The sequence below is a fragment of the Centroberyx affinis genome, unplaced genomic scaffold (genome assembly GCF_046629955.1).
Source record: "Centroberyx affinis isolate AG114_WGS23_722 - 3 ecotype Tasmania unplaced genomic scaffold, CSIRO-AGI_Caff_v1 ptg006720l_1, whole genome shotgun sequence".
Lineage (NCBI taxonomy): Eukaryota > Metazoa > Chordata > Actinopteri > Beryciformes > Berycidae > Centroberyx > Centroberyx affinis.
In genome coordinates this window covers 15,484-35,666 of record NW_027283412.1, presented here as the reverse complement: position 1 = coordinate 35,666, position 20,183 = coordinate 15,484, and the positions used below count along the sequence as shown (strand labels likewise).

General features: G+C 42.0%; 1 protein-coding gene across 1 annotated transcript; it reads left to right on the top strand.

Moving 5' to 3' along the window:
• The first annotated feature begins 385 nt into the window (after nucleotides 1–385).
• sacs (sacsin molecular chaperone) lies at nucleotides 386–19,721 on the top strand. The gene is made up of 5 exons (XM_071513043.1): nucleotides 386–416; nucleotides 806–952; nucleotides 1,610–3,095; nucleotides 3,611–3,702; nucleotides 8,167–19,721. Exons 1-5 carry the CDS (start codon nucleotides 401–403, stop codon nucleotides 19,719–19,721), a joined length of 13,296 nt encoding a protein of 4,431 aa, XP_071369144.1. The 5' UTR covers nucleotides 386–400.
• The last annotated feature ends 462 nt before the right edge of the window (nucleotides 19,722–20,183 follow it).

Genomic DNA, 20,183 nt, shown 5'->3' with positions numbered 1-20,183 from the left:
TCATGGGGTTTGGAATCAGAAAATAGGTCAAACTTGCACACAAGCTTACAAACATTTTTTACCTAATGACAGTCATTTCTCACTACAGTGGAAGAATACCTGTTATGGAATTTCAAATCATGCTGTAATACACAATTTTGTTCATGATTAGAGGGCACAGTTTTAGTTTAACAACACTTGCTGGCATCAGCTACAGTATTTCTGCATATGGCACTAACGTTGCCAGGGTAAAGGGCTGGATTCTCACTGGAGCCACCCATGCTAAAAATGTATACACTAATTTTTTTTGTGTTTTATTTTGAAGGAGCTGATTCAAAATGCTGAGGATGCTGGAGCTACAGAGGTCAAGTTTATGTACGATGAGACAGAGTATGGAGTGGAGTCACTGTGGTCACATGACATGGCTCAGTATCAAGGTATACTGTTCATCATACTTACCAGTTAATTACAACAGGACAGCCTAGCGATTTAGAGAGACTGTCCTTTAATTGGAGGGCCTGGGTTCAAGCCCCTGTGTTAGCAAGCATTCGCATGCTGAAGTGTCCTTGAGCAGCTGTTCTGTAGCTGATACTGTGCTCTGACCTGGTGGAGGGGGAAAGGGAAAAGATAATTTCCCTACAGAGATTAATAAAGTCATTCATTATTATTATTAATTTGCATTGCACTTGTACTGTACACCTTTATATATTTAGATAATTAATATTGTAAGACAATAATAAGATTTTAGGACTTAGCTAGTGCAGTAGCAGATAAATGAAAACTTGTTAATCATTATCTAATTTTGAGCCTTTTTTCTGGATTGCAGGTACAGCATTGTATGTCTACAATGATGCTGTGTTCACGACTGAAGACTGGAATGGAATTCAGGAGATTGCAAGGAGCAGGAAGAGAGAGGATCCTTTGAAAGTTGGAAGATTTGGTATTGGCTTCAACTCTGTGTACCATATTACAGGTGAGGGTTGTCTTGAAATGCAAATTATAACTTCTGTTACCAGATGATTGCTCATATTTCTTCATAAGGATCAGCCTTTGGAAACAAAGAGTATATTCAGTGCAATGAAGAATTCTCCCTCCAAAAATGTTTCTGTGTAACTTAATGTAAGTGTTGCGTATAGTTATCAGTCTTGAAATTCTGCACTGTCATGTTGGCTCTTTACAGTCATTTAGGTCACTTGTATGACTTGCTATACCAGAGTTCCAAGAAGAATAATTTGGTCACAGCAAAATGCCTGTTGAGATCTACTGTAAAGGGCTAATTTGAGCTGTACATGAATCAAAGCAGAGATAATTATCTCCAGAAATTCCTCCCAGATGATTTGAAGATACTTACAATAAATGCATTATTGAAGTTGCCAAGCAGGGCAACACCAGCTATTAAACCCTGGAGTGTAATTATTTTTTCCACAAGATGTTTGACAGCAATAATAACATTTTCTGTGTAATTTGTTGAAATAGGTTACTTGTATTTATTTTTAATGTTGAAATGAGGATCAAATATGTACATCTCCATGTCTAATAGAATTCTTTTGAAAGGTTTTGCGTATTTATCATACACAATAATTTGTTGCTCTATACAGTTATTAATATGTCTTCCCTCTCAATGTTTCAGATGTTCCCAGTATATTCAGTGGAGAACAGATTGGCATGCTGGACCCTCATCAGACCCTGTTTGGAGTCCATGAGTCTGGCCAGTGTTGGAACTTGAAGACAGACACTAAGGAGATCACAGAACTTGCTGACCAGTTTGCCCCTTACATTGGGATGTTTGGCAGCTCTGAGAAAACCATTAAGGATGGCAGCTTTCCGGGAACACTGTTTCGCTTTCCACTCCGCATGAAACCTTCGCAGCTCAGTGTCAACATTTACAACAAAGAAAAGGTCTTGGAGCTCTTTGAGTCCTTCAAAGCTGATGCAGACACGGTGCTCCTCTTTCTTAAGAGTGTCCAGAAGGTCTCCCTGCATGTGCGCGAGTCTGACGGTACAGAACGCATGCTCTTTCAGGTTACGGCAACAGAGAATACTGATGATAAGCTAGAAAGACCCAACTCACTGAAGACACTCGGCCAGGCCATAGACAGCTACAGCAATGGTGTGCCCAGCTCCACCATCACATGTGTCACTTACCAGGTCAACATTGAGACCCAGGACGAAACAGCTAAGGAGACTCAGAGGACAACTTGGCTGGTATGTAATGGAGTGGGAGGCAGAGGAATAAGCACTGAGCTAGACTCTCTGGCAGACGACCTGAAGTTCATCCCCACCATTGGCATCGCCCTGCCTCTTACCCTTATGAACAAAGAAGACAAAGGTGCCACATCTGGTTTCTCAGGACGAGCTTTCTGCTTCCTTCCTCTTCCCCCTGGGGAGGAGAGCATGACGGGGCTTCCAGTGCACGTCAGTGGCTTCTTTGGCCTCACTGACAACCGCAGGAGTATCAAGTGGCGTGAGGTGGACCAGTGGAGAGATCCAGCAGCCCTGTGGAATGAACTGCTCATCATCACTGTCATCCCCAGGGCTTACTTCACTCTCATCACTGAGGCTATCAAAAGAGTACAGACAAAAAAGGACCAAGACTTCCCACTGTCCCCTATAGGGACCTATGGGGCTTGGCCAGACCCCAGTAAGGTCAAGCTCCGCTGGAAACCCATCCTCCAGCCTCTGTTCCATGACTTGCTGCAGCAGCAGGTCATCTTCTCCCTCAGTGAGAGCTGGATCCGGGCGGATGATGCTGTGTTCTCAGAGCTGGACACAGGCGACGACATTTCAGAGACTGTGATCAACTACCTCCAAAGCTCAGGAATGCAGGTGGCCAAGGTGCCTGCTGCCGTGGACTCTGTCTTGGCTGCCTACATGACTGAGCCCACTGAAGTGAAGAAGGTGACCCCACCTTTGGTGCGGCAGGTGATCAGGAAGTCCAAACACAAAGGTCCCTCCGAGGAGAAGCTGATGTTGCTGGAGTTTTCACTAAGTGACGCCTGTTACAGTGACCTCATAGGACTGGAGCTCCTGCCACTGCAAGACGAGACGTTTGCAGCATTTTCATCCTCTGTCAGTGAAAAGGATACCATTTATATTACATCTGAAGAGTACCCCAGGTACACACAAAGTGAAATTGGTGTATTTCCAGTAGACTAATTGTCAAGGATAGTCAGAGCAGCTTCATAATTGAGTTGCAACCGATTTGTCGCAATTCATGTCTCAATTGCCACAATCCTTTCTTTTCCCCTTTATGTACATTTCCCTTTGATGATTGAAGTGATTTTAATTGATCTCTTAATCTTTAATCAATAAGAGAAGATATTTTTCAGGATGGATTGCTGGCTTAATCTGGACAATCTGTTTCATGGAAAGAGCAGTTGTTCCTAATGTTTTGCAAAACTCAGTGTATTTGCAATATGGGAATCTACTTTTCAGTATTCAGTGGAATGTGTAAACTTGTCTTTACATTGCATCATTGATGCTAAATAAACCTCATACAGCAATACAGCATATATACATGTGTGTATATGGAAATTGATTGACATTAAAACACATGTAAACTCAGTGCCTGAGACACAGAGTACTGTTTGTAATACATGTTACTTTTTTTTCCTTTTTGCTTTGTCTTAAGGTCTCTGTACCCCGGACTCGAGGGCCGATTCATATTGGAGAGCATTAAACCATCAGTAATGAACAACCTGAAGAATGCAGCCAAAAGCAGAGGTAATGTAATGTGTTGCATATTACATTCATATGTAATCCCTTACACAGAATTACATATGTATAAATGTTGTTGGTCCCAAACTGTTACCAGGAGACGTTTATGTTCTGATTTATTGTCACTGGTCCAATCAATAGAATTTGACAGTAAAACTATCTCTAGCAAATAGGTCATCTGTGAATCTAAGTGAAGCACTAGGTTAAAATTATGTACAGCACAGAGGGTGACAAGTATGGCAGAATTGTATCTCACTGAGAAACTGAAAAATCCTGACAGACCATGAGGTTTATGTGGGGTTTGAAGCCACGTGGTTGTAACACTGGGTCACCTCATTCTCCTGCATTGCCTGAGGGACATTAAACCATGGTACATTGCTGATAGATAATTTATGATCAGTGTGAGTGAGTGACAGAGATAGAAAGGGAAAGAGTGAGAGTAGAGAGCATGCTGATACATGGAAGAGTTGTTTTTGTGCCTCACATTCCACTCTCCGCTATCAGATCCTGAGTGCACTCACTCCCATGCTCAGCCATGAGTCTGCCAAAAGGGCCATGAGCCAGGCAGAGGGAATATGCTGAATATACAGATCTGTACTCTAAACCCACTTTGCTTTGAAAGGCACAGAGAACAGAGCCTGTCCATTTTATAACATAACAAATAAACTGAGTTAAACAGACAAGTTTTCCGTTATTCAAATTAGCTGTTAAACGTTTATCTTATGTACGACAAAACTTTGGCTCGGAAATAGTCTCTTTCCTTTTTTATCAAGTACGCCTTCCTTTGAGTGATTAATCTCTTTCTTTTTCCTTGCATTTTCTGTTTATCAAGTTTGAGTCTTTTCTTTGTCTGTTCAGCCATGGTGGCTAACGCTGCTCATGCTAACTACAGAGTTCATCTTTTTATTCCAAACAAACCGCTGTTGCTGCTTAAAACACATCAGTAAAACACATCACTTCCTGTGCGACAGAGGATTTTTCCCAAGTCCTTTCTGGTACAGGGTGTTTAGAGCAGCAAATGTCAAGGTTTTTTTTTTTACTTTGAGTTTCTCAAACAAAAGTTAAGCCCCAGAAAACTGTGTTTTTTGTTTACTGGTAGAGACATTAGAATTTTCTACATTGAAGGTGTTTCATGCGTCCACATGTCATACTATAGCTCTAACAATTATTAATTTATTCAGTAATATACCCTGATGCTGAACTCCACCCCACCCCCACTAATCTACCATGAGGGGCTCTGGAGTCATATTGCCATGTCATCATTACTGTCTCTTACCTATAGTAGATTGATGTTATGCTACCAAGGCAAGGCCAACACCAAGTCTAATTAAAATTCCTGATTCTAGAAAACTAAATTAATTTTTTCATATTCTAAAATTACTAGCCACACATTATTAGATATGTGTAGATTTTAAAAGATTAATCAAAGAGGTTTTATGTAGTCATTTGTAATACAAATAAAATGAGTAAAAATTGCTGTCCAAATCTCTAAAACTTGTCACTTGAATTTCAGTGCAACAATATCTTTGGGGGTGTTCCGGTAGGTATTCCAATGTGTGATGAATACCGGTCCTTTTTAAAACCAAACCAATGCAAGGCTTTAAATGGTCACCATGATAACTGTAGTCCAATTCTCACAGCCAAGTAAACACAAACAAGACTTCAAGTAGTGAAACAGTCCTGTAAGTGAAGGAAATTAACTTTCCTGCCTAATTTGTGCTTCATGGTGCGCTTCATGACTTGCATTGTTTTACTAGTGCAATCTTTTTGAAAATGGTTTCCCCTGTACTGAAAATAATTTAAAATTAAATTTGCATAATACATAAGTATTTTAGATGTAAATCTGTAGATGGGTCCAAGATTGAAAGGATTATAGTGTGAAATTAATCGCATTTTGTGTGCGTGTGTGTGTGTGTGTATATACATATACGGTATTTGTATGCTTTGCATCTTTAATGAAATGTTGAGTATGAACATACTAATTAGTCTAAAAAGGATACTAATAGGAGGGCTACGGCGTTCTAAGACGGGTAAAACACTACTGTAAGAAGGTACTCTCATTTCGAAAAATGGGGGGAAAAAACAAGAATTGTCAAAAAAGGCGAATCCAAGGCACTCTTCATATGATTAAAAAGCTTTAATCAAAGGCTAGTTCATGGTTGAACAGATAAAATCAAGCCAACATGTTTCAGCCACACACGGCCTTCATCAGGGCATAGCAACGAAAGCAGTTCACCTCACATACCATATATAACATAGGTTGACATTAGTCTAATGACAGTCAGCTGGTGAGGTAGCAAGGCAATTGCCAGGTAAGGCCATCAATATAGACCTATCACCACCTGAGGTCAGTGTATACATCTATCTATTAACACACATACATGTCATGTCAACACATACACACCCAATATATAAATCAGATAAGTCTATAGAAAAGAAACCATGTCAATAGAGTCATTCAGACCAGGAAACACCATAGCCTGGAGCTTATGGATCCAGCGGCTCTCTTTTTGGTTGAGTGTTCTCTGTCTTTCCCCTCTTCTAGAGGATAAAGGGATATGATCTATACTGATAGCTGTAAAAAAAAAAGACAGAGTCACCATTGGGAATGTCCTTAAAATGTTTAGCAATAGCATAATCACAATTACCAGTTTGACAGCATATCTACGTTCAGCCAATCGGTCCTGTAGACGTCGTCTGGTGCGTCCCACATAAAAAGCGTCACACAAAGAACAGGAAAGTAAGTAGATAACATAGTCTTACAGTTAATAAAATGCCTAGTGGTATATAACTGTTGTGTTACTGGGTGAGTAAACCCTTTTGATTTGACTACTGTGTCACATTGTTTACAATGGCCACACTTATAGGTACCACTGGGCACTCTAGGTAGCTATGTGTCTTGTTCCTTGACAGATAGGTGACTGTGCACCAGTCTAACACCGAGGGTAGGAGCCCTCCTAAAAGAAAATACTGGAGGGTCTAGAAAAACCTCACGTAAGGTCTCATCACACTGGATGAGACCCCAATTCCTTTTGATTATGTTACGATAATGATAGTGACTTTAAGGAAAAGAGTGGTGAGATGTATAGTCGCTTCAGGGAACGTGGGTATTCTCCCAGTGTTCTAGATACAGCTCTCTCTAAGGCTAGCTCTCTTGAACGTCATTCCCTTTTAACTAGGAAGCCCATGACTGTAAAAAGTGATCAAGTTTTTTTCTCTACCCATTATAGTACTGAGGCTTACACTATACGTAACATAATCAAAAGGAATTGGGGTCTCATCCAGTGTGATGAGACCTTACGTGAGGTTTTTCTAGACCCCCCAGTATTTTCTTTTAGGAGGGCTCCTACCCTCGGTGATAGACTGGTGCACAGTCACCTATCTGTCAAGGAACAAGACACATAGCTACCTAGAGTGCCCAGTGGTACCTATAAGTGTGGCCATTGTAAACAATGTGACACAGTAGTCAAATCAAAAGGGTTTACTCACCCAGTAACACAACAGTTATATACCACTAGGCATTTTATTAACTGTAAGACTACATATGTTATCTACTTACTTTCCTGTTCTTTGTGTGACGCTTTTTATGTGGGACGCACCAGACGACGTCTACAGGACCGATTGGCTGAACATAGATATGCTGTCAAAACTGGTAATTGTGATTATGCTATTGCTAAACATTTTAAGGACATCCACAATGGTGACTCTGTCTTTTTTTTTTACAGCTATCAGTATAGATCATATCCCTTTATCCTCTAGAAGAGGGGAAGACAGAGAACAGAGACAGAGAACACTCAACCAAAAAGAGAGCCGCTGGATCCATAAGCTCCAGGCTATGGTGTTTCCTGGTCTGAATGACTCTATTGACATGGTTTCTTTTCTATAGACTTATCTGATTTATATATTGGGTGTGTATGTGTTGACATGACATGTATGTGTGTTAATAGATAGATGTATACACTGACCTCAGGTGGTGATAGGTCTATATTGATGGCCTTACCTGGCAATTGCCTTGCTACCTCACCAGCTGACTGTCATTAGACTAATGTCAACCTATGTTATATATGGTATGTGAGGTGAACTGCTTTCGTTGCTATGCCCTGATGAAGGCCGTGTGTGGCCGAAACATGTTGGCTTGATTTTATCTGTTCAACCATGAACTAGCCTTTGATTAAAGCTTTTTAATCATATGAAGAGTGCCTTGGATTTGCCTTTTTTTGACAATACTAATTAGTCTATTTTATCTTTTTTCTAGTAACAAAGTAATTTATTTCATGTTCAATCCTAATGTGAAAACACTTGCAATACACTCTTGTGTATTGTATTTATAGGATTCATGTTTTTACAGACTGCATTGTGCAATAACAACAACCAAACTAACTTAATAGACTTGGATAATTAATGATATTTAACAACAAATGTAATGAGGAGAGATTTTAACTTGAGTTTTGTTGTTTGTAATTTAAACAGGAAGACCCTGCACTCAGGTACAAGTGCTAACCCCTGAACGATCAGCTCGACTCATCAAGGAGATCCTATCAACAGCCTGGCCAAACAGGGACTTCACAGTCCAGTGGGATCCTGGAAACAGAGAGATTAGGCATCCAACATTTTCGTGGCTAAAGATGGTTTGGAAGCATCTCTATATTAATTTTGCTGATGACCTAAGTACCTTTGAAGACATGCCTTTGATCCCACTTGTGCCACTTGAGGAAAGCAAGGACAAAGTTGAGCTCCTACGTCTCAAAACTCCATCCCCCATTATTCTTGTAGATGAGGAAGAGGCCCCACCTTCTGAAAGCCTTCTTGAAATCATGAAAAAGCTTGGAGCAGTAGTGGTAAAGAAGCTGGATTCATGTTTGCAGCACCCTCTTCTGAAGAATTATATACATCCATCCTCTCCTAGTATGCTCCTGCAAATTATGGATAGATCGTCAATACAGCGATTAGCCAACCAAGTCTCTTCTTTCTCAGTCAAAGAAAAGATTGCACTCAGAGACTTTCTAGCTGGGCTGTCTGACATTACAGAGAAGGAAAAGCGCATCCTGCTGGAGCTTACCATCTTTGATAAAGTAGGGCCTTGCTCTGAGAAAGGCACCCCAACATTTACATCACTGAGAGGAGCCAGAGCTTTACATCACACCGCCAAGTATCCACCAGATGTGAAGTTATCCATCAATCTTGTGGGTTGCAGTGATGAGGCATCAATCCGGCTCATCAAGATGCTAAATGTAGAACAGGTGAAAACAACAGAATGTTTGAAGCTGGTCATTCAGGATATTGAGAAGGGGTTCTACACAAAGGATGAGATAACCAAAATCATGCTCTGGGCACTTAAACATCTGTCATTTCTAAAGAATGAAAACACTTCTGTGATTGGATGGCTTTCCGCTCTGAAATTCATTCACTCGCCTTCTGGAAAGCCTGTCACAGCCACAGAACTCTTTGATCCTGAGCTGGAGATTCTACAGAATCTATTCTACATGGAAGAGAAAACCAGGTTTCCCACAAGTACATTCACATCATCCCCTGATATTATCCATTCACTCAGGCAACTGGGACTAAGAAATGAAGTGCAGCTCAATGAAAAAGATGTACTCCTAGTGGCAAAGAAGATAGAGGAGTTACAAAGCAGCAAAGAACCAGAGTGGGACTCTATTGTAAAAAAGGCAAAAACACTATTGCAAATACTTAACAGACAAACCAAGTTGGTAAAGTCCACTGATGCTCAGACATCATTGCTAAAACTGAAATGGGTACCTGTCTGCAAAGAAAGACCTCTAAATTACCCCAAATCTCTAGCTTGGATGGGAGACACTATCAACATCTGCTCTCTGTCTGAGATGTGCGATATATCTCATGCAGTGCTTGTGGGATCTTCAGTAGCACTTGTTGAGCGCACATCTGCAGGTATGAAGAAGGCACTGAAGCTGACTACGGAGCCACAGGTGGATCAAGTATTACAGCACCTGAAAGCAGTGAATGACTGGCATAAATCTCAAGCTTTCACCACAGAGGATTGGTATCAGTTCCAACAGATCCTTTTTGAGATTTACGGCTTCATGCAAGCTCATCTAGAGGATGCAAGAGAAGCAATGAAGTCGCTGCCTTTTGACTGGGTGTGGACAGGGAAGACATTCTCATCACCTGGCCAAACAGTCTTAAAACCCATCCCTGACCTAGATTTGCAGCCTTACCTGTACTCCTTACCAAAGACCATTAGAAAGTTTCACAAACTTTTCAAGTTTTGTGGCTCAGTTGAAGAGGTTGTCCCAAGCCATGTGTTTGAAGTCATCAACACTATCCAGCAAAGGTGCGAAGAAGAGATGACCAGAGAACAAAGCAAACATGATGTTCTACTTTTGATTAACATCCTGAGATGGCTGTACAACAGTCAGATAGCTGTAGATGTTAACATGCACGTGCCCATCCTTTGTTACAAGGACCCAAGTAGATTGGCCATGAAGCCCATTCATGAATGCACCTACTGTGACATCAAAGTGGACGATTTGAATGACTTGCTTGAAGATGCATCAGAACCCATTATATTAGTCCATGATGACATCCCCATGAAAACTGCAGAGTGGCTGAAAGTGCCATGTCTCAGCACAAGGCTGATAAATCCAGAGAACCTTGGCTTTGAGCAATCAGGCCAACGAGAACCTCTAACAGTGAGAATAAAGAACATTCTGGAGGAGTATCCATCTGTATCAGATATATTTAAAGAGCTTCTCCAGAATGCTGATGATGCAAGTGCAACAGAATGCAGTTTCCTTATTGACATGCGAAAGAACACTGACATTCGAGAGAACCTGCTTGACCCTGGCATGATTGTTTGTCATGGCCCCTCCTTGTGGTCTTTCAACAACTCTGTGTTCTCAGACACAGATTTTCTGAACATCACTAGGTTAGGTGGATCAATGAAGAGATGCGAAGCAGACAAAGTTGGCAAGTTTGGCTTGGGTTTCAACTCAGTTTATCACATCACCGATATCCCCATCATAATGAGCAGAGAGTTCATGATCATGTTTGATCCGAACATCAATCACATCAGCAAGCACATTAGAGACAGGTCTAATCCGGGGATCAAAATAAATTGGAGCAAACAACAGAAAAGGTTGAGAAAATTCCCCAACCAGTTCAAACCTTTCATTAATGTCTTCAACTGCCAACTTCCTCTAGCTCAGGAATCCCCATACAAATACAATGGTACACTGTTTAGACTCCCATTCAGAACAGAACAGGAAGCCTCACTGAGTGAAATTAGCAGCATCTACTATAACACCACAGACATCTATTCCCTTGTTGATGAGTTCAGCATATGTGGCCATCGGCTCATTTTGTTCACTCAGCACGTTGGAAGTATGGTCTTGAAATACCTCAAATATGAAGAGCCAAACCCAGCTGCAGCCCAAGATGTTGTCACTATAAACAAAAGTGTGTGGTCATGCAAAGCCTCATATGGACCTCTGAGCATCCTGAAATCTGCAGCAAAAGTTATGAAGAAGGTAGCAAGCACCAACAGGGTACCTGCTGATGTTCCCAAGTCTGGCTGCATCATACGCATTGTTGTGGAGGAATTTCACAATGTGTTCAAACGCATTGTTGATCTCCACTCCCCATTGTTCAGAGGTTCAGAGGAAGATCCTAACCAATACTTTGAGATGGCTGCTAAAGGTGTTCAAACAAGAAGACTCACAGATGAAATGCCCCAAAAGGCAGTTGAGGTCACCAACTGGCTCATTTGCTCATGTATGGATGTAACTGAAGCACTCAAATTTTCCCTGGGTGAGAGTGGAAAAAGGCTAGGGCTAGTGCCTTGTGGAGGAGTGGCCGTTCTGCTTTCAGAGGAAGAGAATCGGAAATGGACGGTAAAGACAAATGCCACCCCAATCGGAGAGGTGTTTTGTTACTTACCCCTCAGAATCAAAACCGGCCTACCTGTCCATATCAATGGCTGCTTTGCTGTGACTTCAAACCGCAAAGAGATCTGGAAGACAGACACTAAAGGGCACTGGAATTCAGTGTTTATGAGACATGTCATTGTCCAGGCATACTTAGCAGCACTGAGTATGCTGCGTTCAATGGCTGAAAGTGGAGAACTGCTTGACTACAGCTATTACGCAGCATGGCCTGATCCAAGTCTGGTGCACGATGACTTCACATTGATCAGCCAGGGGGTCTACCAAGAAATAGCCAAAGGAGGTGACAGTGACCATTCAAAGGTTTTCTCAGATGGTAAAACCTGGGTGTCAATCAAATATGTAAGATTCCTTGATGACACCTTACTTTGCAGGCCAGACATTGGTCCTGCTGCTTTCAAGATATTCTTGAAATACCTCAAGAAGAGTGGCTCACAAAACCTCTGCGCTGTTGAGCTGCCTGACTGGGTGAAGGAAGGATTTGATGATGCTGGATGTAAAGGGAAGTTGATGGAAAACACCCTCACAGAGAAGCAGTTCTTCTCAGATGTCTTTTTCCCTCATATCCAGGAAATTGACAAAGAGCTTCGAGACCCCCTGATGCATTATGTCTTGAATGAAAAATTGGAAGAATTTGCATCCATCCTCAGAGTTACACCTTGCATCCCATGCTCTGGTCCCAATGAGCAACTGGTTTTGCCTTCCAGGCTCATCCACCCAGAGGGAAGAGTTGCTAAACTTTACAACACTGATGATGGAAGATTTCCTGAAGGAACTTCAAAGGACTACCTAAACGCTGTGTGCTTAGTTAAGCTGGTGCAGCTGGGCATGGTGAAGGATGATCTCTCATGGGAGGACCTGATTGAACGTGCTGAATCTGTTATTGATCTGAATGAAAATGATCATACAGCTGCATGCTTTCGCAGCAGTATACTTCTTAGTCTCATCGATGAGAAACTGAAGATGAGAGACCCAGGAGCAGTTGAGCTCTTAGAAAAGCTACAGGGAATCCAGTTCCTTCCATTCCTAACAAGACCTGCAGGGTTTTCACTACCATGGCATGGGAATAACTTTTCCCCTACAACCATGTTCTCCGCTAGAGAGCTCTTCACAACTGAACACCAGGACACAGTGTGTTTGATGAAGCCAATCCTGAATGAGAACTCCCCATCTTTCAAAGGTTGTGGCCCAATCTCATTGGCTGTGAAAGACTATCTTGGACTGATAAGGAAGCCCACAGTTGGACTGGTCATCAGTCAACTGAAGGAACTGTCTAAATCATTTGACGGTGTCACGCTGTATCAGGAAAATATAACAAACGCCTGTTATAAATATCTACATGAGGAGATGCTACAGGATGATAGTGCACAAGGGCACATAATGGAGGAACTGAAAACGTTTAACTCCATTCTGGTGGAGAACACATACGTTAATCCCTCCAAAGTTGCATTCCATCTGAATTTTGATGCAGCTCCATATCTTTATCAGCTCCCCAACAAGTACAGAAACAGTTGCCGTGAGCTCTTTGAGAATGTTGGGGTACAGTCAAGCTTCACAGTTGATGGTTTCTCAGCTGTTCTTGAAATAGTGAGGCAAGAGTGCGGACGAAGGACACTCTCTGAGGAGAACTTCCAGCTCTCTCGCAGGATCATTAGTGAAGGAATATGGAGCTTGATCCGAGACAAAAACCAAGAATACTGCAGAGCAAATTATGGAGAGATTCTTCTACCTGACTCCAATCTGACATTGCAGCCATCAAAATCACTGTGCTACAATGACTGCCCTTGGATTAAAGTCAGAGACTCTTCTGTGAAATACTGTCATGGGGATATTCCAAGAGAGGTTGCTGTGAAATTAGGAGCAGTCCCCAAACGTCACAAAGCCTTGGAGAGGTATGCCTCAAATGTCTGCTTCACTACACTTGGGAGTGAGTTTGGACAGAAAGAAAAACTCACAAGCAGGATTAAAAGCATTCTTAATGCTTATCCATCAGAAAAGGAAATGCTAAAAGAGCTGCTTCAAAATGCAGATGATGCCAAAGCCACTGAAATTCACTTTGTTTTTGATCCAAGAACCCACCCCACAGACAGAATATTTGATGATAAATGGATTCCAATGCAAGGCCCCTCACTCTGTGTATACAACAACCAACCTTTCACAGAGGATGATATCAGAGGAATACAGAACCTTGGGAGAGGAACAAAAGAGGCCAATCCAGGCAAAACTGGCCAATACGGTATAGGATTCAACTCTGTCTATCACATCACTGACTGCCCCTCCTTCATCTCAAACAATGACATTCTCTGCATCTTTGATCCACATGCACAGTATGCACCTGGGGCAACATCTGTGAGTCCTGGAAGGATGTTTAGGGATTTGGACTCTGACTTTAGATCTCAATTTTCAGACGTTCTGAATCTTTATTTAGGGGCTCATTTTAAGTTGGAACGCAGCACAATGTTCAGATTCCCCATTCGCTCTACAGAAATGGCAAAAACATCAGAGGTCAGTTCTGTCCCTGCATCAGACAGAATGGTGCAAAACCTTCTGGATAAGCTAAAAACTGATGGTGCAGAGCTTCTGATGTTCCTGAACCACATGGAGAAAATATCAATCTGTGAAATTGATAACACAACAGGAGAACTCAAAGTTCTGTATTCTGTGACTGCTAAAATAACAGATGGAGATCGTTTAAAACGCAAGCAGTTTCATGCCTCAGTCGTTGATAGTGTGACCAAAAAGAAGCAGCTCACTGCTATCCCAGTCCAACAGATAACCTACACAATGGATATAGAGGACACTGATGGCAATTTGACTACATGGATGATCTGCAACCGATCTGGCTTCCCTAACATTGAAAATGTCTCAAAAAGTGTGATCTCAGCCCACAAAAATGAAGACATAACTCTATTTCCACGTGGAGGGGTAGCTGCGTGCGTAAGCCACAACTATAAAAAAGCTCACAGAGCTTTCTGCTTTCTGCCCCTTTCACTGGAGACTGGCTTACCCTTTCATGTCAATGGGCATTTTGCCCTTGATTCTGCTAGAAGAAACCTGTGGAGAGATGACAATGGAGTAGGGGTAAGGAGTGATTGGAATAACAATTTAATGACATCATTGATAGCCCCTGCCTATGTGGAACTGTTGGTTCAGCTGAAGCGACGGTACTTCCCAGGTCCTGATCCTACCATGACTGTACTACAAGGGACGCCAATTCATGTTGTTAAAGACACTTTACGGAAATTCCTGTTCTTCTTTCCAGTCAACAGACTTGATATACAGCCAGATTGGTACTGCCTGGTTAAAGCAGTGTACAACTGCATTCATGCTGACCTGAAGCGTCTACTTCCTGTGGTCAGAACACCACAAATTGACAATTCAGACATGCACTCTGTTATTTACATTTCATGGGTGAATACATCCACTACAAACAAAGGCAGAGCCTTTTTTGACAATCTGCTACAGGATGAGCTTCAACACCTGAAAAACACAGAGTACAACATCACCACAAGGAAATCTGTGGCTGAAAATGTTTATAGGCTAAAGACCATGCTTTTGGATGTTGGTTTCAACCTGGTTCACAGCTGCGATGAGACTGCAAATCTTTACTTCTGTTTGGAAGATGCAGGGATTCCAGTGAGTTATGTCACACCAGAGGATGTCCGCAACTTCCTTCACACTTTCTCATCACCAGACACATCTTGCCAAGTTGGAAAACTCCCCTGTCGACTTCAACAGTCAAACTACAAGCTCTTCCACAGTTTGAAGCTTCTAGTCGACTACTGCTTCAAAGATATAGAGGTGGATGAAGTCAAAATAGAGGGCCTGCCTCTGTTGATAACAATGGACAATATGCTACAGGTGTTTGATTCCAAGAGACCAAAGTTCCTGACAACACATCATGAGCTGATTTCGTCAAGGAAAGACATGTTCATCAATACATTGTACATAAAGTATAGCGACATCCTGTTTAAGGCAGGTGTTGCAAAGCTCTTTGACATCAGCAGCTTTGGTGACCTAGTGGGCTCTGTTCTTCCAAGAGAGTATCGAACAAGGATCCCTGTCAAGTGGAGAGACAGCTATGCAAGTGAATCCTGGCTGAAGAGTGCATGGCACTTCATCAGTGAGAATATTGCTGTTAAGGAGGACCAGGCAGATCTCAGACCTAGTTTTGACACAGTGCTTGACATTCTGAAAGACTGGGCATTGCTACCTGGAATCAAATTCCTGGCAAGAGAAAAGTTAGTTGTCCCTGAGCATGATGTGCTGTTACCCCTAAGTTTGATAAATATAGCCATCTTCCCACATGGACAAAATGACAAAGTCTTTCACACCCTAATGAAAGGAGGGTGCATTCAGCTTGCTGTGAACAAAATCAGCGTCAAAGAGAATCCCATCATGCCTTTTCTGGCACAGCACACAGCAAACATTGATAATCCATCAAGTATTCTGAAAGCACTGGAATACATGATTCAGACATCAGCATTTAAAGCGGCAAACTTGACTGACAAAGACTGTGAGGCTCTTCTGTTGTATTTCAATTGCAACCTGGTTAACCTCACACAAGAGGATGTGCAGAGCCTAAAACTCCTCCCATGCTTTAAAGCAGTTAGTGGGAGATACATTAGCATTGCAAACTATGGATCATGCTATGTTCTGGGAAAAAGCATTCCTACTGCAGACATGGACAAATGGGCTCACACAGCATCCTTTGCCTTTCTGGCTGACAGTCCACAATTGAAAGAACTGTACAGTTTCCTTGGATGCACACCAATTGATGACTTAGAAGTCTACCTTAAACATCTACTGCCAAAGTTTGAAAGTCTTTCCTATGATGCAAAAATCGAGCACATTGTCTATTTGAAGGAGAGACTTTTGTCAATGGAAGAATCATGCGGGACGAAGGATCAGCTCTATGAAAAATTGGAGGGACTGTCATTCATCTATGATTACACAAACAGACTCAAGTCAACCAAGTTCTTCTATGATGAGACGGTAAAGGTGTTTGAAGTTATGCTACCTGCAAAGTCATTCATACCAAATGATTTCTTCAGGAAAGTTGAGCAAGTGTCAAAGCCCAAGAATGGGACATTGTTTCTCACCTCATGGATAACTTTCCTGAGAAACATAGGTCTCAAACATGTAGTGTCTCAGCAGCAGGTTCTGCAGTTTGCAAAAGAGGTCAGCATCAAAGCCCAAACAGAGAGCTGGACCAAAGAAAAAGCGCAAACCATTGTCGATGTTCTCTTGAATCACATTTTCAATGAGAGAACTGATCTATTTGTTGGTACTTTCCTCAAAGAGCTCTCAATGATACCATTCTTGTGTCCTGAGAGAGCCCCAAAAGAACTTATCCGGCTTCATTCACAGTACCAAGAGATGAGTGGCACACTTCCTCTGATTCGTTTCAGTGGGTCTCAAGTAAATCCAAAATTCAAGCAAACAGATATCATTCACTTGCTTTGGACATCTTGCCCTATTCTACCTGAAAAAGCTACACCATCCAGTATAAAGGACCAGGAGGGGAGCACACTCACTGGACAGGAACAGCTTGACCAAGTGCTGAACATGTTAAGCGTCAACTTGGAACCACTTTTGGAGAAAGTCATAAGTAACTGCAAGAACATCTGCAACATATCCAATCCAGATGATGATATGGTGAAAACAAGGAACAAAGTTTTAAGGTCCACCTATGAGTTCCTCAATGCAGATAAAAGAGATTTTCGTTACCAGCTTCGTGGGGTTGCTTTTATCATGGTTGAAGACGGCTGGAAACTGCTGAAACCTGAAGAAGTTGTCATTAATTTGGACAACGAATCAGACTTAAAGCCCTACTTATACAAATTACCACTAGAACTTGGTACCTTTCATCAGCTGTTTAAACTTCTTGGCACAGAAGATGTTGTATCAACAAAACAGTATGTTGAAGTGCTGTGCCGCATTTACAGAAATTCAGAGGGCAAGCAGCTTGACCCAAATGAAATGAGAACTGTGAAAAGGGCTGTTTCGGGACTGTTCAAAAGTCTCCAAAATGATCCAGTGGAAATTCGCAAAGATCTTGATAGTCTCAGAGATCTGATATTTTATCTGCCGAGCCATGATGGTAGATTAGCCAAATCTAATAGTTTAGTGTTCGATGATGCCCCACACTACAAGAGCAGGATTCATGGTAATGTTGGTGTTCAGATGCTGGTGGACATGAGCCAGTGCTATCTGGGCAAAGATCATGCTTTCCATACAAAGCTGATCATGCTACTTCCACAAAAGCTAAGGCCAAGACTCCTGAGTAGCATCCTTGAAGAGCAACTAGATGAAGATTCTCCCAGAATGTGCCAATTTGGAGCTCTTTGTTCACTTCAGGGTCGCCTTCAGCTGTTACTGTCATCAGAGCAGTTCATCACAGGACTGATCAGAATAATGAAACATGAAAATGACAACACATTCCTTGTGAATGAGGAAAAAGCCATACGGCTCTGCAAAGCACTTTGTGAAGGATTGAAAGTATCTTGTTTTGAGAAACTTCAGACAACATTAAGAGTCAAAGGATGTAGTCCCATCCCACACAGCCGCAGCGAAACACTTGCCTTCCTCAAGAGGTATGGGACAGCTGTGATCCATTTATATATACAGCATTCAGACAGCAAAGACATTAATTTTCTCTTAGCATTGGCTATGACACTGAAGTCTGCAACAGACAATTTGATATCTGACACATCCTATCTAATTGCTATGTTGGGCTGTAATGACATCTACAGAATCACAGAGAAGCTGGACAACCTTGGTGTAAAGTATGACTCAACGGAGCCCTCAAAACTTGAGCTGCCCCTCCCTGGAACCCCTATACCAGCTGAGATACATCACATACTCCTCATGGATCCCATGAATGTATTTTATCCAGGTGAATATGTGGGTTACCTGGTAGACTCTGAAGGTGGAGACATCTATGGGTCCTACCAGCCTACCTACACATATGCCATCATTGTTCAAGAAGTGGAAAAAGAAGAGGAAGACAACCCAAGCTTCCTTGGGAAATGCTTCCAGATTGACATTGGTTACAGTGAGTACAAAATAGTCAGTTCCCTTGACTTGTACAAATTCTCCAGACAAGATGAAAGTACTCATGTGCGAGACAGTAGTGCCCCATCAACTCCAACAAGCCCAGACAGTCGTTCCTCTGGTCCACGAATGGCGCCTCCTCTTTTTGCTGGTAAGGAAAATCACAGACCACCTCCCCAAAAACAATCTCCAAAAAAGCTCAAGCTTCACACATTGCCTGAGATTCTGAAAGAAGTGACCTTAGTAGTTGAGCAAGCTTGGAAGCTTCCTGAGACAGAGAGAAAGAAGATCATTCGCCGGTTGTATCTCAAGTGGCATCCAGACAAAAATGCAGAGAATCTGGACATTGCCACAGAGGTCTTCAAGCACTTACAGAATGAGATCAACAGGATGGAGAAACAGTCTTTGGCTGATCAGCAAAATACAGAGAGAACTTCCAGGAGATCGTTCTCTACATCTTCAACCCGCTTCCAGTCAGAGAAGTTCTCATTTCAAAGGTTCTATACATCATGGAACCAAGAGGCAACAAGTCATAAGTCAGAGAGGCAACAGTTCAGGGAACATTACACTAGCTATGCAGGTTCATCGCATTCTAACCGTTTCTTTGTGCCCCCAACTTTCAAGTCTGTTGGAAACCCTGTGGAAGCCCGCAGGTGGCTGAGGCAAGCAAGAGCTAACTTCTCCGCTGCCCGGAATGATCTTCATAAAAATGCTAATGAGTGGGTGTGCTTCAAATGCTACCTGGCCACAAAGCTAGCATTGATAGCTGCTGACTACGCGGTCAGAGGAAAGTCAGACAAAGATGTAAAACCAACGGCTCTGGCACAGAAGGTGGAGGAGTACAACTCCCAGTTAAAAGGACTTGCCAGTGATGTTCAGATCCTGGAAGGATACGGTGTGGACAGCCTAAGAACTCGCTACCCTGATCTTCTGCCCTTTCCACAGATCCCCAATGACAGATACACATCTGAGGTGGCAATGAGAGTGATGGAATGTACTGCACGGATTATCATAAAACTTGAAACCTTTGTGCAGCAAAAAATATAATGCTGCCATCATACTGCTGTAAAACATTAGAAACTTTAAATCAAAATATGCATAGATCCTCTGTGAAAGAGAGGACAACAGTGGCTGTGTGCAATACAGATCATGTATATTATTCTTTTGACGCAAATTGAAGTATCCAGCTGGCAGCTTATGGTACATGTGCAGTTTCTACCTATGATGGTAGTACTGTGGCCCATGCACAATGAATAAATGTATGGCTCCCATATCCTATTAGGCTGTCTCTAAATAGATGTTGCTGAAATCTGTGTACAAATACACAATCTATATGCAGATGCTGTACATACAAAGGCCTCAGCAATACATTTTGTTTACCAAAGTCCCCATGTTGAATATATTTGCTCTAAGTTAGATTAGAAAAAAAAATGCTGCTTTTTTACTTTACCTTTTTATAAAAATATATTTTTCCTGCCACAGATAACCAGTTGACTGTACTTTAAGGGT